The following is a 24289-nucleotide window of genomic DNA, read 5'->3' on the forward strand; positions in this document are numbered from 1 at the left end:
CACGGAGTTCTTTTTCCACTGGAAAGGAAAAACTAAGGGGGTGCAGATGGTTGGGGGTTTTTGTCCCACCAAAGTGAAAACCAACAAAATAGTGCCAAGATGTGCTGGGCCTGGGGGCACCTGGGTGGTTCAGTCAGCTAAGTGTCCGATTTCGGCTCAGGTCATGACCTCACGGTTTGTGAGTTCAACCCCCACAATGGGCTCTCTGCTGTCAGCACGGAGCCCGCTTCAGATCCTCTATCTGCCTCTCCCCTGCTTGCACTCTCTCTCTCTCTCAAAAATAAACATTAAAAGAGAGAGAGAGAGAGAGATGCTGGGCCTAAGTCAGACAGCAACAGTGGGCCTGGGATGGGGGAACAGACCCGGAATTATCTAAAATACAGCGACAAACTTCTCAATGACCCCAAACCCGGCCCTGGCCCGGCAAATGGTACACACTCATCATTTCCCCAAGAATCAAGCAGCAGACTCTACTCCTCTCAAATGGCTTTATTTCCCCAGTGTGGGGAGCTACAAGTAGGAGCTGTGGTCCCTGCATCCCAAGGACCCTGCAGCCTTCTGCCCAGTGGGCTGTGGCAGGACCTTCAGAAGGTCAATGCCTGGGTTCCAGAGGCCGATCCTTCTAGATTGGGACTGGTTCTGTGGGGAACCAGGCCTGCCGTGGTCCCAACGGATGACACTCCCTGAGGTGGTCCTGACAGCAGCCCTGGTGGTCCTCCATGAGCATGGGGCCCACCTGGAGGGCAAGGCCAGGAGGTGCAAGGGTCCAAGACCAGCTAGGACTTGGGGAGTAAAAACGCCCTATGGGCCTACTCCTTGAAGTCTGCCAGCAGGGGTCAGTCTGGGGGAGAGAGAGAAGAGAGAACAGATGGTGGGGATGGAGAGGACAGAAAAAAAATGGAAAAGTGGCCAAAAAAAAAAAAGAAAAGAAAAAAGGAGCAAGAAGGACGAAAAGCCCAAAGGAGACTGAGAGAATGACCCAGGGCCAAAGGAAGGGCGGCAACGTGAGAAAAACACTCAGGCATCGAGGAACACAGGCCCCAGAAAGCACGGTGGTGGTGACAGAGGCTAGAGATAGACACAGGTGGACCCTACAACACTGACCTTTGGGCCCAGGTGGGGTTGGAGGCGGTGGCCCCCCTGGGGGCAGCAATGCCGAGCGGCTCAGGGCTTCCGCCACCCAGCCCAGGACACGGCTGCAGTACTGGACCTTGGGAGCAGGAGGGACGTAAAGGAACAAGACCAAAACCCCACACCCCGACCATACTCCCCCAGCCCCGTCCGGAAGTCCTCACCTCCCGTTCCAACCCTTTGAGACGCTGCTCATACTCGCGGATCTGTCTCAACTGCTTCAACGCCGTGTCCACCCTGCAACCCGGGACAACCTAGGGCATCAGGCCAGTACCACCAGCCCACCAGCCCCGCCCTTGGAAAGCCCCGTTCCCCCCCCCCCCCCCCCCCGCCAAGGCCCGCCTTCCTCCCCAAAGTTCCAGGACCGTGTCCCGCACAGGCTCCACCTGGAGCACCGTTCTTCTCTAGCCCAGCCGCGGGTTCCACTCAACCCGAGTCACAAGATCCGCCCCCGAAGCAGGAAGCCCAGTCCCCGGCCCGCCCCGCCCTCACTTTTGCGAAGTGCGCTTCAGACGCTCTGAGTCGCTCTCGCGCTTGTCCCGGGCGCGTGCCAGCAGGAAATTCTCCTTCTGCACCGACTCCCATGTCAACAGCTTCCGCTCTGCTTCCTTCGAAAGGTAGACCCCTGGAGGGCGGAGTAAGGATGGAGTCCTCGACCTCGTCTCCCTACCCAAAGCATCCCGAGGGAGCCCTCCCAGGCCACGCCCCCTAATATTGCACACCCGCCCCACTAGTGAACCTGGGTATCCTTCCCCCGCCTGTCTATGCTCTTCTTTCTCTCCAGGTCCCGTCCCCTGTGTTTTTCACCAAATCCCGCTCTCACGAAAATGTTCGAAGATCGGGGAGGACGGCAAGCTGGCCCTGCGCCTGCGTAGTCGGCGGATGAGGAGGTGCACGTGCGAGACGACGATAAGGGGCGGGGCCAGTGCAGGCCTAGAGTGATATTCCCGGATGAGGCTGTAGCGCTGCGCCTTCCAATAGAGGTCGCTGTTTCCCTGTACTTTGCCGAAGGTGTAGCTACGGGGACGAGAGGTCAAGGGTTACCAGAGGTCAAAGCGAGCAAGAGACCAACCTTAGATGTTGAACAATATGTTTGAAGTCCAAGGCACCAGGCAGATATTGGAATCAATAAAGTCAGAGGTATTACAGGATGCACTTAGAAGCTGGGTGAGGAGGGCCAAGGGTCAGATGTCAGGAGTCAAGTTGGGATGGTGTCATGAATTAGCAGTCCAACTCTTGATTTCGGCTCACAGGGGCTCACAGTCGTGAGATCAAACCCTGTGTCAGGCTCCATGCTGAGCGTGGAGCCTGCCTGGGATTCTCTCAGCCTGCCTCTCTCTCCCTCTCCCTCTCTCTCCCTCTTCCTCTCTCTCTCATAAAAAAAAAAAAAAAAGAAAAAAAAAAAAGTCAGCTGAACACAAATAGCTATAATCAGAATGAAAATGAGGGCATTACTACCGACCTTACAGAGATAAAAAGGATTATAAGAGAACACTGTCACAATTGTATGCCAACAAATTAGATAACCTAAATGAAATAAATGGGACAAATTCCTAGAAACACACAAATCACCAAAACTGACTCAAGAAGAAACAGAAAACCTCAAAAGACCTATAATAAGTAAAGAGATTGAATCACTCACCAAAAAATGTCCCAACAACAACAAAGCCCAGGCCCAGATGTTTTCACGGGTGAATTTTACCAGTCAGAAAGAAAGAAAGAAAGAAAGAAAGAAAGCATTAACACCAATTCTTCTCAAATTCTCCAAAAAAATTAAGAGAGAACAGTTCCTGACTCATTCTATGAGGCCAATGAGGTTACCCAGATAAAGAGATCACAAGAAAACAAAATTACAGATAAATATTTTTTATGAATATACATGCAAATACCCTCAACAAAATACTAGCAAACCGAATTCAGCAGCATATTAAAAGGATTATACACCATGACCAAGTGATTTATCCCAGTAATACAAAGGTGGTTCAACATACAAAAATCAATACAACACACCGCCTTCATAGAGCAAAAACAAAACAAAACAAAACAAAAAACCCATGATTATCTCACATTATCATCTCAACTGACATAGAGACACAGAAAAGGCGTAGGACAAAATCCAACACCCTTTTGTGATAAAAAAAAAAAAAAAATTTTTTTTTCCTTTTGACTTAGAACAGGACTGAAAGGAAAATTCCTCAACATAGTAAAGGATAATTATGAAAAACCTAAAGCCTACAAAATATTCAATGAAGAAAGACTGAAAACTTCCTGCTAAAATAAGGAATAAGACAAGGATGCCCAGTCTCACCATGCTATTCATCATTGTACTGAAAGTACCAGCCAGAGCAATTAAACAAGAAAAAGAAATAAAACGCATCCAAATTGGAAATGAAGTAAAACTATTTCTAGTCACAGATGACATGATCCTATATATCAAAAATCTCAGAGGGGCACCTAGTTGGCTCAGTTGGTTTAGCGTCAGACTTTGGGTCAAGACAGGATCTCGCAGTTCGTGAGCTGGAGCCCCACATCAGGCTCTCTGCGGCCAGCACAAAGCCTGCTTCAGATCCTCTGTCCTCCTCTCTCTGCCCCTCCCCCACTTGCCCTCTCTCAAAAAAAACAAATAAATAAATAAAACATTTTCTAAAAAATCTCAGAGAATCACAATAACAAACAAATTCAGCAAAGTTGCAGGGTACAAGATCACCAACCAAAAATCAACTGTGTTTCCATACACCTGCAATGAACAATCCAAAAAGGAAATTTAGAAAGCAATTCCATTTATAATAGAATCTAAAAGAATAAAACATCTAGGAATAAATTTAACCAAGGGAAAAGACTTCTACACTGAAAATTACAAAACAATACTAAAAGATATTTAAAAGAACATCTAAATACATGGAAAGACAACCTGTGTTCGTGAATACAAAAACTTACTATTGTTAACATCCCAATACTATCCAAAGCAATCTACAGATTCAACACAATTCATACAAAAATTCCAACAGCCTTTTCTGCAGAAAAGTAAAAGCTGATCCACAAATGAATAGGGAATTGCAAGAGACCCTGAGTAGCCAAAACAATCTTGAAAAAGAACAAAGTTGAAGGACTCACACTTCCTAATTTCAAAATTTCCTACACAATCAAAACAGTGTGGTTGTACTGGCATAAGATAGATATATCAACCAATGGAATAGAGATAAGGGTCCAGAAATAAACCTATACATCTATGAGCATTAGGAGTTGAATTGTGTCCCCTTCCCCCTCAAAAGAGATACGTTGAGGGGCGCCTGGGTGGCTCAGTCGGTCGGGCGTCCGACTTTGGCTCAGGTCGTGATCTCGCAGTTCGTGGGTTTGAGTCCCGCATGGGGCTCTGTGCTGATGGCTCAGAGCCTGGAGCCTGCTTCCGATTCTGTGTCATGACCTGAGCCGAAGTCGGAAGCTCAACCGACTGAGCCACCCAGGCGCCCCGGCCAAATGATTTTTAACAAGGGTGACAAGTCCACTCAATGGGGAAAAAACAGTCTCTTGAACACAGACCTGGAAGTACTGGATTTCTGCAAGCCAAAAAGCATGAAGTTGGACCCCTAGCTCATACTATGTACAAAAATCGAGTTGAAACAGACCAATAACCTGAATAGAAGAGCTAAAACTATAAAACATAGGAGTAAATCTTTAGGACCTTGGATTTACTGATGAGTCCTTAGATATGACACCAATAGTACAATTAATAAAATCTAAAGCTTTTGTGCATTAAACGGGATTGTCAAGAACAGGAAAAGACAACCAACAGAAAAGGAGAAATTATTTACATATCACATATCTGATAGGAGTTTACATCCAAAATATATAAAGAATTGCTACAACTCAACAACAGAAAGACAACCCAGTTTATAAACAGGCAAAAGACCTGAACAGACATTTCTCCAAAGAAGAAGTGCAATGGACAATAAGCACATGGAAAGATGCTACCCATCGTTGGTCATTAGGGCAACGCAAACCAAAACCAGAGTGAGGGGCGCCTGGGTGGCTCAGTCGGTTCAGCATCTGACTCTTGGTTTCAGCCCAGGTCATGATCACATGGTTCCAAGCTGACAGAGCAGAGCCTACTTGGGCTTCTCTCTCTCCCTCTCTCTCTCTTCCCCTCCCCTGCTTGTGCTCTCTCTCTCTCAAAATAAACTTAAAAACAAAATTATAGCCACCCGAGTTAGTTGGTATGATATGAACTGGTATTTCACTGTTGTTGGTTTTTTTTAAGGTTATTCATTTACTTTGAGAGAGAGAGAGTCGGGGGGGAAGGGGCAAAGAGAGAGGGAGAGAGAGAATCCCAAGCAGGCTCCTCTCTATCAGCACAGAGCCCGATGCGAGGCTCCAACTCATGAACCGGGAGACCTGAACCCAAATCAAGAGACGCTTAACTGACTGAGCCACCCAGGTGCCCCCCAAGCCAGCATTAGATCCGAGTCAGAATTCAAGGACTAAAAACAGAATTGCTTAGGCTGGAATCACCAATCATGCTGGGGACAGGGTCAAGCTGGGATTGAGGGTCACGCTGCGGTCAAGGGTCATGCTGGGTGAGGTCAGATCAGAGAACAGTCAGGCCTCACCTGAACATGGCGATGAGCAAATTCAGCAGCAGGATGTTGGCCACGAGCAGGAAAATGATGAGGAGGAGAATCACCAGCCAGTTGGCATAAAGCGAGACGCAGGAGCCTGCCTGGGCCCCCAATGGGCGTGCCCAGAAGCCCTGCTCCGACGAGCAGTTGACATGCTCCATGAGGGCCACTGTAAAGGGAGACACTCAGAGGTGGGGCCAGGGAGACAGAGACCGAAGAAAAACAGAAATTCAGGGGGGCGTGGGGGAGCAGAGACCCTGAGAGAGGGAGACAGAATCCCATAGAGATGGAGCGGGGAGCACGGGGCCACTCAGAGACCTAGGGAGAGCAAGGCAGAGACTTAAAGACAGGGGTATAGAGACCCAGAGACAGGGGGACTGGTAGGGAGCCCCGAGGGAGGGTGTCAAGCCCTCTCATCCTCCATACCATCCATGTCCTCCTGGGGGATCTGCCCAAAGATCTGCAGGTAGGGCCGGTAGAAAACACGGCGCAGGATATTCGGGAGGTCACGATCCCGGGGCCTAAGGAGCCCCTCCGTGGCCACCCCGTAGGCAACCAGCCACACACCGAGGAAGAAGAGGAAGAAGAACACGTCCTTCATCTGTGCGGGGGAGGGGGGCGGGAAACGAGACGCAGTCTGGCCCCGCCCCCTGCGACCGAAGCTCCACCCCCACTCTGCTCCGTGCAGGGTTCCCAGCCTCCCTGCCCCGCCCCTTCCCTCCTCTGGACCCGCCCCCGGGCCCCGCCCCCCTCACCATCTTGTTCACGATGACTATCTTGGGCCCCAGTTGTTTGTTGACCGTGAAGATGTGCAGCAGCCGCAGCGTGAAGACCATGAAGTCGAGGCAGAGGACAGTGCGGCCCAGGTCATACAGGCCGGGGGTCAGCCTGGGTGCGAGGAGACGCGGCAGGGGTCACCAACACCAGGCTTCGGGAGGGGCCGCAGCCGGGACCCTCCGATTCCCCGGGGGTTCACCCAGGTTTCACAGGGCCGAGCTGAGCCGCGCGGGGCGCCCGCACACCCTTAAAAACGGCTTCGTAATCCACGGCCTTGGCAAGAATTTGGGAGGTCCCTGTAACAATCAAGTTGGGAAAACCGCCGGAATACCTGTCCAGCCTATAAGAGGCCCACTAGAGAGTTCCAGCAGACCAGTAAGCAGAAGACAAACGACCTAACGGGAGAGTGGTTAAAGAGAACACACAATTCACAGAGGAAGGTCAAAGGCCAGTAACCTTAGCAATCCTATGGGGGAAATAAAGAATCACATCCCTATTTTGCAGCATCACGTACTTGAACTCTGAATGGATTAAAAACGGAGTAAAAGGCAACACATTAAAATCTGACAAAACTGGGGCGCCTGGGTGGCTCAGTCGGTTGAGCGTCCGACTTCAGCTCAGGTCGTGATCTCACAGTCCGTGAGTTTGAGCTCCGCGTCGGGCTCTGTGCGACAGCTCGGAGCCCGGAGCCTGCTTCGGATTCTGTGTCTCCCTCTCTCTCTGCCCCTCCCCTGCTCATGCTCTGTCTCTCTCGGTCTCAAAAATAAATAAAACATTAAAAAAATTTTTTTAAAATAAAATAAAATCTGACAAAACTATAGAAGAATTCCTTCCTGGGCTTCAGAGGATGAGCTGTCACATAACGAGCGAAGCCTTTCATGCAAATGATATATATAAGATCACACTAAAGGAAAAGACAGATTAATTTGACAACCTGGACATGTGAAACTTCCTTGCAGCAAAAGGTAACATAAATACGACCGACAGTGAAGGGCAACGCTGTTTGCCAAAAACGCATCGCCTACATTCGCTCGTGAGGGAACCCAAGACTAACTCAAATAGAGCCAAATCGTACACAGTAACTGGTCTGGACTGTCCAAGGGTGTTAAGATCATAAGAGCCAAAGGACTGGCGAACTGGATTGGCTCCTGGAGCAGAAAAAGGACATCAGTGGGACAACGGAGGGATTTGAATAAGAATTTCCTGGTTTGGGTAATGCAAGATGTTAACACTTGGGGATCCCGGTGAAAGGTGTGGAGGAATTCTCTGTACTGTTGCTGCAGCATTTGTTGTAAGTCTCGGGGTATTTCAACATGCAAACTTAAAGAGTAAAAAAATGTTTAGGATAATATACAAGGGGCGCCGGGGTGGCTCAGTTGTTCAGCATCTGACTTTGGCTCACGTCATGATCTCATGGTTCGTGAGTTCAAGTCCCACATCGAGGGAGCTCGAGCTCCACTTTGGGCGAGCTGGAGCCCCAATTCGGGTAAAAATTCGAACGCTGCTTCCCTCTCTCTCTTTCTCTCCCTCTGCCCTTCCTGGGATTCTCTCCTCTCTGCCCCTCGCTCACTTGTGCCAATAAACAAACAAACAAACAAACAAACAAACAAATAAATAAAATGCGAAACTATTCAGAGAAAGGAAGCAATTTACAGATAATGATGACAAAAAAAAAAGGATAATATACAAAAGTGAGGTGCCTGGCTGGCTGAGTCGATAAGGGCATCCAACGTCTGATCTCATGGTCGTAAGTTCCAGCCCCACGTTGGGTATGGAGCCTACTTTAAAAAATAAAATAAAATAAAATAATAATAATAATAATATACAAAAGTGAAAAGACAAGCTACGGACCGTGGGAAGATATTGAGAACAAATCCAAGAGTTAGTGGTGCCTGGCTGGCTCAGTCAGTAGAGCATAGGACTCTTGGTCTTGGGGTTGTGAGTTTGAGCCCCTTATCGGATGTGATCACTTAAAATCTTTAGGGGCACCCAGGTGGCTTAGTCAGTTAAGCATCCGACTTGGGCTCAGGTCACGATCTCATGGTTCGTAGGTTTGGGCCCCCCATTAGGCTCTGTGCTGACAGCCTGGAGCTTGGAGCCTTCTTCAGATTCTGTGTCTCCCCGCCCCTCTCTCTCTGCCCCTCCCCCACTCACTCTCTCAAAAATAAATGATTAAAAAAAATTCTTTAGGGGCGCCTGGGTGGCTCAGTTGGTTGAGCGACCGACTTCGGCTCAGGTCATGATCTCACAGTTTGTGAGTTCAAGCCCCACATCGGGCTCTGTGCTGACAGCTCAGAGCCTGGAGCCTGCTTCGGATTCTGTGTCTCCTTCTCTCTCTGCCCCTCCCCCACTCATACTCTGTCTCTCTCTCTCCTTCAAAAATAAACATTTAAAAAAAAAACCAAAAAACAGGGTCACTTGAGTGGCTTAGTTGGTTAAGCGTCTGACTCTTGGCTTTGGCTCAGGTGGCGATCTCATGGATCCTGAGTTCAAGTCGGCTGACAGTGTAGAGCCTCCTTGGGATTCTCTCTTTCTCTCTCTCTCTCTCTCTCTCTCTCTCTCTGCCCCTCCCGCACTCTCTCTCTCAAAATAAACAAATAAAATAAATAAACTTAAAAATAAAAACAATAACAAGGGTTCAGAGAGCACCTACCCATACACATACGTAAAAGATCAACAAATATAAACGAACATGTATTTTTTTTTAATGTTTATTTTTGAAAGAGAGAGAGAGAGAGACAGAGCACAAGTGGGGGAGGGGCAGAGAGAGAGGGAGACACAGAATCCGAAGCAGGCTCCAGACCCTGAGCTGTCAGCACAGAGCCTGACGTGGGGTTCGAACCCACGAACCCCTGATCATGACCTGAGATCATGACCTGAGCCGAAGTTGGTCGCTTAACCAACTGAGCCACCCAGGTGCCCCTGGGACTTTATTTAAAAAAAAAAAAAAAAAAAAAAAGAAAGAAACCTCATCAGCTAATACCTGATTAGAACTTCCTGTTATCTTGAGTAGAAAATGAAAGAGACTTTGTGGCAAGACTTTCGGCCAGATTTCTACCTCTTCCAGTTTAGAAATTCAGTCTCCCTGCCTTATGAAAAGAACTCATTCATTCAATACATTCTGGCCAGGAGAAGTCGGTCTTGTCTAATCTGTAGCCAACGGCGGCTGAAACCCCCTTCTTCTGGAACCTGATGACACATGTTCAAAGACCAAGGTATATCTGCAAACACGGTCATGGAAAGGATGGCAAGACATACTGAAGAGGGAAAAAAAAGTTGGCGAAAAATACCGAAAATATAATGTCATTTGTGTGTAAACGTATGTGTCTCTGTCCACGTAAAAGCACAGAAAAAGAACAGGCAGAATGTGGGGCGCCTGGGTGGCTCGGCCGGTTAAGCGTCCGACTCTTGATTTTGGCTCAGGTCATATCTCAGGGGTCGTGAGTTCGAGCCCCGCAGTGGGCTCTGCGCTGACAGCACAGAGCCTGCTTGGGATTCTGTCTCCCTCTCCCTCTCTCTCAAAAATAAATAAATCAACATTTTTTTTAAAAAATTTTTTTTTTAATTTATTTATTTTTGAGACAGAGAGAGACAGAGCATGAGCAGGGGAGGGTCAGAGAGAGAGGGAGACACAGAATCCGAAACAGGCTCCAGGCTCTGAGCTGTCAGCCCAGAGCCCGATGCGGGGCTCGAACTCACGGACCGCGAGATCGTGACCCGAGCCGAAGTCGGACGCCCAACCGACTGAGCCACCCAGGCGCCCCAATAAATCAACATTAAAACAAAAGAAAGACCAGGCAGAACGTGCACCAAACTCCTGTGGCGACCGTGGATGGAAGAGTGAGGACTCTCGGAAAGACTGAAGAATAACGTTGGTTTCTGTTCTGTGCCTTTCTTTTGTTTAATCCTGTTCACTGAGGACATCTTTCGGTATTTCTTTGATAAGAGACTGTATTTCAAAGACATTTTAAGTTGCTGGGAGATGCTGTCGCGTTTATAATCTTGTGTGAGGAGAAAGACAGCACAAGCCATACTGAGAGCACCATTTGGGGTGACCTCAGGACAGGAGGGAGGCACACGGGAGGGACCCGGAGTCTGGCAAGGATAAAGGAAGCCTTCCAGAGTCGGAGGCAGCAAAACTGAGGCCTAAAGGAAGCGGAGGCATTGGCTTGGCCAAGGAGAAGAGGGAAAAGTGTTTCGAGAAAGGGGAACAGCGAGACTCAAAGACACGACAATTTGTCCCCAAGGATGTGTTGACATGCCCCTGCCCTTTCCCTGGGCACCACACAGTATGATCTGGAAACCATGGAAGAAATGAACTAACATTACACGGCCCAATCTTGGTGACAGAAATATTTGAGGTGAATTCCTGACAATTTTTTTTTTCTTTTAATGTTTATACATTTTTGGAGGGCAGGGGAGGGACAGAGAGAGACAAGGGGACAGAGGATCCGAAGCGGGCACTGCACTGACAGCAGAGAGTCCGATGCGGGCCTTGAACTCGTGAGGGTGATGGGATCAAACCCCCAGTCAGGCTCTGCACTGAGCGAGGAGCCTACTTAAGATTCTCTCTTTCTCTGCCCCTCCCCCTACTCTCGCTCTTGCCCTCTCTCTCTCTCTCTCTCTAAAATAATTTTTTTTAATTTAAAAAACTTAAATATAAATGTGAATCTATAAAATTTGACCCAGGAAAACTGGACACGAATGAATCAAAGCCACAAAGTAAAATTCACAAACCCAGAACCTAGGTTTGGGCAAAATTCGATACAGACAATAACACAAATGATGATCCCAATATCTGTGGTACGACTTAACCCAAATAATAATTCATGAAGTTGAAGTAATTTCAGAAACTGAAAATAAAAATAACAATATGGAGTGCTTGGGTGGCTCAGTCGGTGAAGCCTCGACTTCAGCTCAGGCCATGATCTCAGGGTTCCTGAGTTCAAGCCTCACCTCTGGCTCTGGGCTGACAGCTTGGAGCCTGGAGCCCGTTTCAGATTCTGTGTCTCCCTCCCCTGCTTGTGCGTGCTCTCTCTCTCCCGCTCTCAAAAATAAATAAACATTAAAAAAAAAGAAGAAAGAAAGAAAGAAGAAAAAAAAAGAAAAGGAAAAGAAAAGAAGGAAAAAGAAAATTAATTAGTTTAACTGCCCTGCATATAAAACTGACCGAGAAAGTTTGAAGAAACTGGAAAACACTTCCCTGATAAGAACTCATCTGTCCTGGTCAAATTCTGATTCCAATTTTGTAATTGCACAGATTGAAAATATTTAGGATCAAGGTCAAAGCCCCTGTGGCTGTGAGGAAGGAACTGCGAGCTGCTTGGAGGGGCCGGAGCCCGGATGACGAAAAGAGTCAGAAATGGGGGCGCAGGCTGGGAGAGGTGGGTGCGCCAGGACCGTCCAGGGCTCCCAGTGCCAAGTGCAGGGGTGCTGGGCAGCCACGGGTCAGTTCTGGGAGCAGAAAGACCCTTGTGGGCCCCACGGGAGATGGACTGGAGGGAAGAGGGGCGTCCAGGAGGCTGGGGCGAGGGGGCGGGAGGGAGAGGGGACCCGATAGAGGGAGGCGGGGGGGGGGGGGGGGGGCAGGAGGACAGAGGAGGGGAGGAGGCCAGGGTGGTGTCCGCGCCCGGCCGGGTGTCTGGGGGGAGTCCTCCGGTCCACCAGCTGGTGCTGCAGCTGGGGGGCCAGGTTCGAGGACTAGAGAAAAGCCCGAGAGCCCGCAGATCTAGAACAGCAACAAGCACAGTGCGGTTCTTGCCCCGATCCCCACGTCCCTCAAGCCGGATTCCCGCACGCGAGCAAACTGCTGGGGGCCCGCGCTGCCGCGGTGGGTGCCTTCCAGCAAGAAGGGGTTGCCTGCTTTTCAAGAAAAAGCGGAGCTGGCTCCAGCCCAGCGGGGAGGGCCCGCGGCCCAAGGTCACGGGGACACTCACCGGCAGCCCACGCCGAGGAGGAAGCAGGTGAGGGCCACCAGGTCGCACTGGTTCCAGGCGTCCGCGAGGTAGAGGTGCAGCCGGTGGCGCAGCGGGGCCCGGCGGGGCCCCGGGCCAGGCCCCCCGGTGGCCAGGCTGCCCCAGCCGCCGCCCAGGCCCTGGCGGAACTCCTCGCAGAGCAGGGTGAAGGCCCAGAAGTAGAGCAGCAGCTCTGGGGCGGCGGGCGGCTCGGGCCGGAAGTCGACGAGCAGCACGTGGGCGAAGAGCAGCAGGAAGAGGAGGTAACTGACCACGTTGCCCATGAAGGCGGTCACCGGCGCCCCCCAGAACTGGGGCCAGCGGCGCAGGCGTGGGGGGCACCTCCCGCAGCAGCCCCCGCGTCCGGGCCGCGTCAGCGCCCCCACGGGGGTCTGCTCAGGGGGCTCTGCCAGCCTGCGGGGGGGGGGGGGGGGGGGGGGGGGAGGGAGGGGAGAGGGGGGAGGAGGGCTCAGCCTGACCTCTGAGCCCCTCTTCCCCATCATCAAGACCTCTCACCTTTCCCATCTGACTTCTAACCCTGCCGGACCTGAAACCAAGTCGGCTGCCTGCCATCGCCTTGACTTCTGACCCGTGTATCTAACCCCTGACCTCTGAAATCTGCCATCAAGACTGCCGACTTTCTACCTCTGACTTTCTCCACCCTCTGGCCTCTGACCCGTGTCTGACTGCCGACTCCCTCTTCCTTCACCTTCATAGCCTCTGACTCTCTGACTTCGGACCATCCCCCTGACCTCTGACCCCCCTCACTTTCATGATCTCGGCTCCCCAGGTTAGACAGCGCTGTCCCTGAACGTTAACTTCTGACCCACAAATTCTGATGTCAGGCTGTCCCGCCCAGTGTTCTCCGGATCTGACCTCGGACCACACAGCCGTATTTGGCTTCTGGATTCTGACCTCCTCGGTCCACTCCTGCCTCTGACCCTTCTCCTCCAAGTTCTGATCCTCTGTCCCAATTTCAGCCTGACTCTTAATTCCGACCTCAGATCAAAAACGCCAAAATAGGAGCGTCAGGGTGGCTCCGTTGGTTAAGCTTCCAACTCTAGATTTCGGCTCAGGTCATGATCTCATGGTTTGTGAGTTCAATCCCAGCATTGGGTTCTGTGCTGACAACTTGGAGCCTGCTTGGGATTCTCTCCCTCCCTCTCTCTAAAAATAAATGAATAAACTTTATTTTTCAAAAAGCCAACATGAATAATGCAAATTAATAGTAAACTCAACAAGCTAACAGGAAAATTAAATTGGCTTGGAAAGGCGTCTTCTTTTTATAAACCAAGCAGAGGGGCACCTGGGTGGCTCAGTCGGTTGAGTGTCTGACTTCAGCTCAGGTCATGATGTCATAGTTCATGGGTCTGAGCCCCACGTCAGGCTCTGTGCTGACAGCTCAGAGCCTGGAGCCCGCTTCACGTTCTGTCTCCCTCTCTCTCTGCCCCTTCCCCAGTCATGCTGTCTCTCTCTCTCTCTCTCTCTCTCTCTCAAAAATAAACATTAAAAAAAAAAAAAGGTGTATATATAAACCAAGAAGAAAGATAATAGCCCCAGAGTGGAAACAACACAAAGGTCCACCTGCTTATCCATGGATAAGTAAAATATGGGGTGGCCACACACCAGAATATTACTTAGCGATACAAAGGAATGGAGCACTGACTGACACGTGTTACAACATGGAGAAATCTTGAAAACGTGATGATAAGTTAATGAAGCCAATCATAAAAGACCACATAGCGTATGGCCCCATTTATACAAAACGTCAGGAATAGGGAAATTCGTAGACACAGAAAACCAACTATTGGCCCCCCAGGGCTGGGGGGAGGGAGGAACGAGGAGTGACCCTTAACGGGTACAGGGTTTCTTGTGGCAGCGACAGTGTTTTCAGGTTCATTGTGGTGACAACGGCACAATTCTGTGAACATACTAAAAACCACTGAATCGTAACCCCTTCAATGGGTGGCCTGAATGTGAATTTTATCTCAGCAAAAGCTGGTCTCAAGAAAACAAGAGGAAAGAACTGGAAAAGCTAAAGCGAGTGAGATGCAGAGAGGACAGAAAGTTCCCTAGGGTCGAGGGAAAAGAGACCTGTTATCTGGCATTTCACCCTCCGCGGGGCCCTGGGACCCAAGACCGCGTGGTGGGTCAGAAGGCTCCCCGCCGTCCGCCATCTTGAATCAGGCACAGCCGGGCCACACAGTTTCCTGGGCGCATCCCGAGCCTCCCTGAGGACGCATCCGGGACTCTGTCTTTCCACAAAGCTCTCCATGGAGGTGGCTCTCCACAGTGGCTAAGAGCACGGCTTCAGGAACAAGAAGCTGGTTCAAATCCCAGCTCCCCCATCTACCGGTCACGTGAGCTGAGGCGAGTGACTTAGTCCCTCAGTCATTTCATCCTCAAATAACAGACTCTACGGCGTAGGGCTGTTGAGGGAATGAAACTGATTTTCAAAAGGACTTAGCACCCTGGCTGCCCACTGCAAGTGTTCCAGGACATCAGCTGTGGTCACCGTCACTGTCATCGTCATCATGGTGCGAAAGTCGGGAGCTCGCTGGGTGAGCACGTCGTTACTGACCCCGACACTGGGGACTTTTCTCAGTGGTCCCAATTTTTTTTCTTAGCTTTCTCTTCCATCTTGACAAATATTTCGTATTCGCTGTGCGTTATCGCGGAAAAATGTGTGTGTGTATACATATATACGTTTAACTTTGCTCCTCGAGGTAGGTAGTGGATTTTAGAGACTGCTGGTCATGTTTCTAACACTTACCAGAAATACTTTTTCTTCTGGGATACTGGGGGCCAGGGTCCCTCCCTCTTCTCGCCTAACTGGCTAAAGTAGAGACAGAGGCTGTGTCTCTGTCTCTCTCTGCCCTTCCCCCCCCTCAGACTCTGTCTCTCTCTCTCTCTCAAAAATAACTAAACACTAAAAAAAGGGGGGGGAGGGCGCGTGGGTGGCTCAGTCGGTCGGGCGCCCGACTTCAGCTCAAGTCATGATCTCACGGCTCGCGAGTTCGAGCCCCGCGTCGGGCTCTGGGCTGACAGCTCGGAGCCTGGAGCCTGCTTCGGATTCTGTGCCTCCCTCTCTGTCTCTGCCCCTCCCCTGCTCTCTCTCTCTCTCTCTCTCTCTCTCAAAAATAAATAAACATTAAAAAAAATTTTTTTTAAGTACAGACGGAGGGTACGAAGATGCATATAAGTGTGGGCCTCTTTTTCTCCGTGTCTCTGTTACCAGAGGTTGAGACCCTTATGCCTACACACGTCGTTCAACAAAATAAGTGATAAATGGGTTAATAACCACAGTAGCAGTGAACGATCCCCGTTAATTGAGCGCTCACTGTGTGCCAGGCAGCGTGATGCACTTGACACGTTATCCCCGTGAGGCCCCCACTGTAACACGCCTCGCCGTTGGGCGCCAAACATTCTCCTTCCCTCTCAGGGGGAGAATCAGGGGCTGAGGAGTTACCATATGCCTCGTTTTTGCCAGTAAAATGTGGGCACCGGTGACACGTGTCTCTTCCACGTGGCGGCTTTAAGAGCCAGTACCTGGTTCCCCGTTTCCCTTTTCCCTCTGCCCTGAGACCAGCAACATCCCAGCTGGGAGCTGCTCACTCGCCCCCCCAGGTGGAAGCCATATTGGAGGCACGACACAGACAACCCAGGAAAGGAGCGTGAGAAGGGAGCGTTGCTCGTGGCCAGTCGCTGAGAGTTTAGGGTGTTTTCTTTTCCATCTTTTAAAGACCGGAACATTCTTTTTTTTTTTTTTTTTTTTTTTAAGTTTACTTATTTATTTCGAGAGAGAGAGCATGCACGTGAGCGTGCGAGCGAGGGAGGGACAGAGAGAGAGAGAGAATTCTAAGCAGGCACCACGCTGTCGGCACAGAGCCAAACCCGGGGCTTGATCTCACAAACCGTGAGATCGTGACCTGAGCCGAAATCCGGAGTCAGCCGCTTAACCAACTGAGCCACCCGGGCGCCCCTGGGATGTTTTCTTACGCAGCACTGCCCAACCTGAGCTGACACGGGTACAACCTTCCATGCACCTTCATTTAACAGAAAAGAAACCTGGGGCTCGGGGTGAAGTCACTTCCAAGGTCAAAGTCAAGGTTTGAACCCAGGTCTGCTTGACCCACCGCCAAGTCCCTCAGCACCTCCACTCTGTGGCATCATCAGAAGTTTGGTAGACCGTTTGCTTAGGCCCGGGTACCACAGCACAGAGCTTCAGGGCAATGGCCCTGGAGTCAGAAAACAAACAAAAAAACCAAAAATCGACGAAGGATGCCCTGAATGAAACAAATCCAGCTGATTCCACTTGCTACGTGGAGATGGAAGTATGTGTAGCATGAGGCAAACTGGCTTCCAAACTTCGCGGCAGAACCAAAGCTTGACGCAAGCCGAGCGTGGCATTTGGGACACTTCCTCGGTATCGTCAACGGCTTCATGAAGCCATTACCCCCAGAAGCTCCGCCTCTGCCCTCTGGCTTTGCTCTCAGCGCCTGGGGCTCCTGAAGCTGCCCAGGGTGCCCCCCCCCCTCACACGGTGCTGGGGCTCCACTCACCCCGCGGGGCCTTCCCCGTTGACGCCCCGATCCACGTCAAAGGCCAGGTCCTTCTGTGTGGACTCCTCCTCTGGCTTCCTGGCATGGAGGAAAACGCAGAGTGAGGAACGGGGATGGGGCAAGCGGAGGAGGAATTCTCCAGACACAGACCCAAACTTCTTCACCCAGAGACATTGGCAGGGAGACAGCGAGGAACTTTCCTAGACTCACCCAAAGGGATCTCCCCCCCCACCCCGAGCCACAGCCAGAGGGCAGAGGAACCGTTCCCCAAAGACACTGCAGAGCCCCCCCCCCCCCCCCCCGGAAGCTCACCTCCCAGACACGCCCCCAGTCTTGGGGAGGGAAAGAGAGCGAACGGGGAGGGGAAGCACCGGACAGACCAAGTGGGGAGGCAGCCAGATGTGAGCAGGAAGGGCAAACTGAGCACCCCCCCCCCCCCCCCGCCAGTCGGACCCCAGGGACTGACCTGAAGGTGATGAGGTTGGTGTAGATGAGTGGGGGGCAAAAGAAGGCGAGAACCAGGGCCCAGATGGGAGTGGTGCTGTCCATCTCCCCCCACCACTTCTGTGTCAGCAGAGACTGTGGGGTGTGAGGAGGGTTAAGAGCCTGAATCTCCCCACAGCCCCTTTCCAAAGACCCCAAGGAAGAACTGGGCAATAGCTGCAGCACACAGAGCAAGGGCCCAATATGGCGGCCGCAACTTTTTTTTGGGGGGGGGGGAGGGTCAAAGGTGAGGAGGACCTGTCCCAAGTTTTAGCGGGTAGAGTTCCAAAACCAACATTTATTAACACAATATGCTAGATACCAGGTGAAGCATTTTACATAGATGAGATCACTGAACTCTCACCAACCCCCTACCCCCCCCCCCCCCCAGGAGAACAGGTACTAACTACTATTTTCTCCCTTTGCACGGATGGGGCACGGAGAGGTTAAGGAAGAGACCCAAGCTGGAACTCACGAGTGTCACCACCATTCAAAGCAAAGGTCTCTGGGTAACTACTTGAAATGCCAGACAAATCCTTCCGGACAAGGGAGGACAGGACTTCCGGTTGGGGTGGGCAGACTTCCTGTACTGAGGGTGGGATTCTCTGAGCCCCTGTCAGGCGTTTTTTTTTTTTGTTGTTGTTGTTGTTTTTTGCTAAGTAAGCTTTATGCCCGACATTGGGGCTTGAACTTACCACCCTGAGCCTGAGATCAAGAGTCACTGAGGCAGCCAGGTGCCCCACCCCTGTTCAGCTTTAGATTGATATTGGGAAAGGTTTTAAAACGTCAGGATGGTCAGGATGGGGGCGACCGTGAGCCAAGCAGGGCTTCCCAAAGGAGAGGATTTCCCGGGGGGGGGGGGGGGGGGGGGGGGAAGGGTGGGATTCCTAAACCAGAGTTCATCTCTGTCCAAAACACTAGGCAACTGTCCAGAGAGGTCATTCTAATGGCTGAGACCTGGAACTGAGGACCTCTCCAAGGAAGCAGGAAGGCCTTCTTGCGGAGGGGGCAGGGCTTCCTTTGGGAGGAGTGAGACTTCCCGTGGGAGTGGGGAGGACTTCCTGTGGACGAGGCAGGGCTTCCTTTGGGAGGAGTGAGACCTCCCGTGGGAGTGGGGAGGACTTCCTGTGGACGAGGCAGGGCTTCCTTTGGGAGGAGTGAGACCTCCCGTGGGAGTGGGGAGGACTTCCTGTGGACGAGGCAGGGCTTCCTTTGGGAGGAGTGAGACCTCCCGTGGGAGTGGGGAGGACTTCCTGTGGACGAGGCAGGGCTTCCTTTGGGAGGAGTGAGACTTCCCGTGGGAGTGGGGAGGACTTCCTGTGTGCCTGAGGGGACTTCCTAAAGTCACCAGGAATTTCCCTATGGCGGAGGGAGCTTTTTAGGAGGGTGGGCTTTGCTGTGGGAAGGTTGGCTTTCCCGTGGCAGGGGGTGGGGCTTCTTCTGGGAGGAGCAGCCCTTCTGGGAGAGGGCGGAGAATTTCTGGAGGGTGGGTGGTCTCCCAGCAGGAGGCCGGTCAAGTGCATTCGCTGCCGGCAGTGGCAGGGGCTTATCCTCCGTACATCCCAAAGTCCAGGTGGGAGCTGTTGAGGATGCCGGCACCTCAGGGGCTCACCTGGACCCCGTCCTGGGCAAAGAAGGCACGGGCGTCGGCCTGCATGGCAAGCTGCAGGCAGGTGGCATCCCCCCAGAGCGGGCAGCGGCGGAGCAGTAGGCGAGCGGCCCGTTTCTCGCTGCTGCGGTAGCACTCCCCGAAAAGGTCTGGGGGCGGGAGACATAAATGAGGGAAGAGAAGGAGCGAGGGCGCGGTGTGCGGGGTAAGGAGGAGGGGACTGAAGGGGAAGGCGCCGGGCTGTGAGAGGAGGAGTGGGGGGGATGCACACACCCCTCAAGGCGGCTCCCTGTCCCCGCCCCCACGCACGCGTGCCTGACGCACCAACGCCCAGGCCCTCAAACTTGGCCGCCAGGTCCTTCCTCCGGGCCGCCTCCTCCGCCTCAGACTCCAGGCGTGCCAGGACGCGGAGCAGCAAACAGGCCCCGAGAGCCGAGGCCACGGCGTTGGAGCCCTGAAGAGACAGAGAGAGGGGTCATGGATACGGGTCACAGTTTATTTTCATTTGTTTTTCAATGTTTTATTTATTAGTTTTGAGAGAGAGACAGAGCACGAGCGCGGGAGGGGTAGAGAGAGGGAGACACAGAACCCGAAGCAGGCTCCGGGCTCGGAGCTGTCAGCACAGAGCCCGAGGCGGGGCCGGAGCTCACACACCGTGAGATCATGACCTGAGCTGAAGTCGGATTCTTCAGGGACTGAGCCACCCCAGAGAGGGTCAGAGTTTAGAGAGGCTCACGGAAGGTGGTGGAGGGGGAAGCCTGTGGTCAAGGGAGAGGACAGAGCCAGAAGTGAGGAATTAACCAGGGTCATCAGAGGCCAAGATTGAAGCAATGTTTGTAGGTGAATCTGGGCATCAGGTGAAAATGTCAAAAGTCAGGAAGTTCAGGGGCACCTGGGTGGCTCAGTGGGTTAAACATCCGAATCTTGATTTAGGCTCAGGTCATGATCTCACACTTCGTGAGATCAAACCTCACATCAGGCTCTGTGCTGACAGCACGGAGCCCGCTTGGGATTCTCTCCCTATTTCTCTCAGTTCGTGCACGTGAGCTCTCTCTCAAAATAAATAAATAAACTTAAAAAAAAAAAAAAAAAAAAAAGTCGGATAGTTCAGGGACCGGGGCTGGGGTAGAGTTCGAATGACCTCAGAGGTTACAGACAGGTCAAGCAGCAGTTGGAAGAAATGTCCCCTAAACTGGCAGGGTACGGAATTTCAAAACTCTGTCTCTCCAAAAAAGCAACAAATAAGCTGGCAAAGACTGTCAGAACCAACTTTCTCAGAGTCCAAGACCGGACTATAAAACTTACAACAAATAGGAGAAAGTTCAATGAAGAAAGAAAACACCAAGTTTGGGTAAAAGAGCGCTGTGACATTTTAACTACCACTGTCAACACCCCGGCTCAAGGGCGGCCTGTTCCCGGTGCAAGCTGTCGGTACCAGAGGGAGATTCAGATCTTCTCCTTAAATAATTGTGGCTGAGTGCGCGTGTGGATTTAGCTGGTGGCTATCCGAAGGAACAGCTCAAGGGCCTGCGTTCGTCTCAAGGTTCTCGGGGCTTCCCCCAACCAGAAATGGCTTCCCGGGCGGTGTCAGAAAGCATTTAAGGACAAATAGATTAGCCTCAGCCGCCTGAGGCAAAAAATAACAGTCAAGGCGAACAAAAGATAAATATACTCAGCAGCTGGGGAGGGAAGCGGCTGCAGTGGGGAGGAGAGTTGAAGGAATAAGGGTTTGAGGAGTTCCTACGTGTATCAGGGAATCTAGAAGGCTACATGCATGACTAAGATGGTCCAGGCTCAGGAGAGATTCGAGAAAACCCTAACTTTTCACCTCTTGCCGACCTTTTGTCTCAGCAAAAGCAGGAAGTGAAGGCTAAGGCAAAATGGCAAACAGCCTGCCTGAGTGTCGAAAGACAGCTCCAGGGGTGTCTGCGTGGCTCAGCCAGGTGAGTGTCTGACTCTTGGTTTCGGCTCAGGTCACGATCTGGGGGTTTGTGAGTTCGAGCCCCACATCGGGCTCTGTGCTGATGGCGCAGACCCTGCTTGGGAATCTCTCTCTCTCCCTCTTTCTCTGCCCCTCCCCTGCGCTCTTTCTTTCTCTCTCAAAAATAAACATTAAAAATTTTAAAAAGAAAAAGAAAGACAGCTCCAACACAGAGCCAATCTGCAAACCAGGAGTGGCGGGCCCCTCCCCCCTCCCCCCCTCCCAGGCCCTGGGAGTTTAAGGATTTCTCTGTCAAGTCACTAGCGGGCCACTAACCTAACAGAACAGGGACTTCAGGGGCCACACGTGACAAAGAATAAAGACTTTACAAAAGAGCTTAGAAAAGTCACTGAACAAACACCACCACCATCAACACAACAAACCACAACGCACCCTGAAGGGAGGGGGTGAGCTGACTTCCAGAGCGGCCACACTATATTATTCAAAATGCCCAGTTAAAACAAAACAAAACAAAACAAAACAAAAACAAAACAAAACTATGAGGCAGGCAAAGAAACAAGAAAGTATGGCACAGTATCAGGGAAAAAAAAGAAACAGAAACCGTCCCCGCAGAAGCTAAGACACCAGACTTACTAGACAAAGGCTTTAAATTAATTGCCTTAAATGTGCTCAAAGAGCTAAAGGAAATCATGGACAAAAACTCAAGAAAGCCAAGAGAAGGATGTCTTCCTAGAGAATAGGAATAAAAAGACAGAAATTACCAGAAAAAAAACAAAAAACAAAAACAAAGGTAATAATTCTGGAGCTAGAAAGTGCAGTAAGTGAAATGAAAAATTCACTAGAAGGGCTCAACAGCAGCTTTGAGGAGACAGAAGAAAGAACGCATGAACTTGAAGACAGATCAATTGAGACGACCCGGTTTGGGGTGCAGAAAGAACCAAGAATGAAGACAAATAAACGGAACCTAAAAGACCTGTGGGACACTATCAACCACACCAATATATGTATAATAGGAGTCCCAAAGGGAGAGGACCGTGAGAAATGGCTAGAAAGAATATCTCAAGATATAATGGAGTAAAACTCCCCGAATTTTGATGAAAGACATGAATCTGTACGTGCGAGAGCAAGGAACTCGAAGTAGGATAAATTCAAAGAGGTTCACGTTGAAAAACATTTTAATCAAATTGTCAAAAGCCAAAACCAGAGACTCGTAAGATCAGCAAAGGAGAAGTGACTGATCACACATGGGGAATCTCAGTAAGACTAACGTGTGGGATTAAATAGTTATAGTTCATATAATTACAAAACCATAAAACCCTCAGAAGATAACACAGGGATAAAACTTCATGGCCTTGGATTTAGCGATAGTTACTTAGATATGACACCAAAAGCGAAAACAAAGAAAAAAGACAGACAAGTTGGACTTAGTCAAAATTGAAAACTTTTGTGAATCAAAGACCACCATCAACAGAATGAAAAGGCAACCCACAGCAAGAGAGAAAATATCTGCAAGTCATATGCCTGATACGGGATTGATATCCAGAGCATATAAAGAACTCATACAATTCAACAACGACAAGATAAACAAACCAATTTATAAAATGGACAAAGGACTTGAATAGACATTTCTCCAAGGATAAACGGATGGTCAATAAGCCCATGAAAAGATGCTCCGTGTCATTAATCATTAAGGAAACACAAATCGAAACCACATTAGGATGGCAGTTATAAAAAACAAACAAACAAACAAACAACCAGAAAATAACAGGGGTGGCGGAGATGTGGAGAAATTGGAACCCCTGCACACTGCTGGCGGGAATGGAAAATGGTGCGGCCACTATGGAAAATAGAACGGCAGTGCCTCAAAAAATTTAACCCAGAATTACTATATGATCCAGCAATTGGAGTCCTCAGTATATACGCAAAACAACGGGAAGGAGGGACCCGAGCAGGTATTTCCACACCAGTGTTCATAGCACTATTATTCACAGCAGCCAAAAAAGTCAAAACAACCCATGCGACCAGCAAGAGATGAATGGATAAACAAAACGTGGCGTATCCATACAAGGGCATATCATTCAGATGCAAAATAGAAGGAAGCACGCCTATACCTACAACCCGGATGACCCACAAAAACACTATACTAAGCGTAAGAAGTCAAGTGCAAAAAAGCCACATCTGAGATGATTCCATTTCTTTAAAAAATTTTTTTTAAATGTTTATTTATTTTTGAGACAGAGAGAGACAGAGCATGAACCAGGGTGGGTCAGAGAGAGAGGGAGACACAGAATCTGAAGCAGGCTCCAGGCTCCGAGCTGTCAGCACGGAGCCCGACGTGGGGCTCGAACTCATGGATCGCGAGATAATAACCTGAGCCAAAGTTGGACGCTTAACCGACTGAGCCACCCAGGCACCCCGAGATGATTCCATTTCTATAAAGTATCCAGAATGGGCAGGTCCATAGAGACCAGGAGCAGATTAGTCATTGCCAGGGGCTGGGGGAGGAGGGAATGGGGAGCGAGTGTTAAATGGGTTTGGGGTTTCCTTCTGGGATGATGAAACCGTCCTGGAAGTAGAGGTTCCACCAACACTGTGAGCCTACTAAAGGCTACTGAATTATGCAGTTTTAAGTGGTTCCAATGGTGAATTTTATATTAGATGAATTTGATCTCAATGAAAAACGAAATCTAAGGGCCCCTGGGTGGCTCAGTCGGTTGAGCGTCCGACTTCAGCTCAAGTCATGATCTCATGGTTTGTGAGTCTGAGCCCCGCGTCAGGCTCTGTGCTGACAGCTCAGAGCCCGAGCCTGCTTCAGATTCTGTGTCTCCCTCTCTCTCCCTCTCTCTGCCCCTCCCCTGCTTGTGCTGTCTCTTTCTCTCTCAAACACAAACATTAAAAAACATTTTTTTTTTCATTCTATATTTAAGCCATGGCCTGATGGGCTGAAAACAACCCAAGGCTGAAGAAGTCCTGTTAAGATATTTCTGTGCTATAAAAATAGGCTCAATCTTAGATCCTACTCAAACCCTCCGACTCTTCTTTTTTTCTTTCTTTCTTTTGAAAAATTTCTCAAGCTTCTCAAATGGGTCCCAACACCTCCATCGCACCTGTTTTAGTCCAGGCCCTCATCTTGGCTGCCTGGAGGCCTCCAGATGTACCTTCTTAGCTGGTGTCCTTGCCTCGGGTTTTGTCCCCACGATGCATCTCGATTTTCC

At 50.4% G+C, this 24289-nt stretch overlaps 1 protein-coding gene across 4 annotated transcripts in view; it reads right to left on the reverse strand.

Annotated features, from left to right (window-relative positions):
* Nucleotides 1-474: 474 nt before the first annotated feature.
* TRPM4 (transient receptor potential cation channel subfamily M member 4) overlaps nt 475-24289 on the reverse strand; it is a 40768-nt gene continuing 16953 nt past the window's right edge. For 3 of the 4 annotated variants that reach the window (XM_078439541.2, XM_078439539.2, XM_078439540.2), the window contains 13 exons: nt 19457-19586; nt 19136-19281; nt 17507-17619; nt 17041-17118; nt 12461-12892; nt 6503-6635; nt 6174-6348; nt 5739-5916; nt 1955-2148; nt 1624-1756; nt 1296-1368; nt 1105-1210; nt 475-841 (listed from right to left, as the gene is read on the reverse strand). In XM_078439541.2, the coding sequence (XP_078295667.2) occupies nt 837-841; nt 1105-1210; nt 1296-1368; nt 1624-1756; nt 1955-2148; nt 5739-5916; nt 6174-6348; nt 6503-6635; nt 12461-12892; nt 17041-17118; nt 17507-17619; nt 19136-19281; nt 19457-19586 (1896 nt within the window). In that variant the 3' untranslated portion in view covers nt 475-836. Of the gene's footprint in view, nt 842-1104; nt 1211-1295; nt 1369-1623; nt 1757-1870; nt 2149-5738; nt 5917-6173; nt 6349-6502; nt 6636-12460; nt 12893-17040; nt 17119-17506; nt 17620-19135; nt 19282-19456; nt 19587-24289 lie in introns of those variants that run through there. The other variant, XR_013552723.2, reaches the window with a different exon arrangement.

This window comes from Panthera onca, chromosome E2, assembly GCF_046562875.1.
Source record: "Panthera onca isolate mPanOnc1 chromosome E2, mPanOnc1 haplotype 2, whole genome shotgun sequence".
Taxonomy (NCBI): domain Eukaryota; kingdom Metazoa; phylum Chordata; class Mammalia; order Carnivora; family Felidae; genus Panthera; species Panthera onca.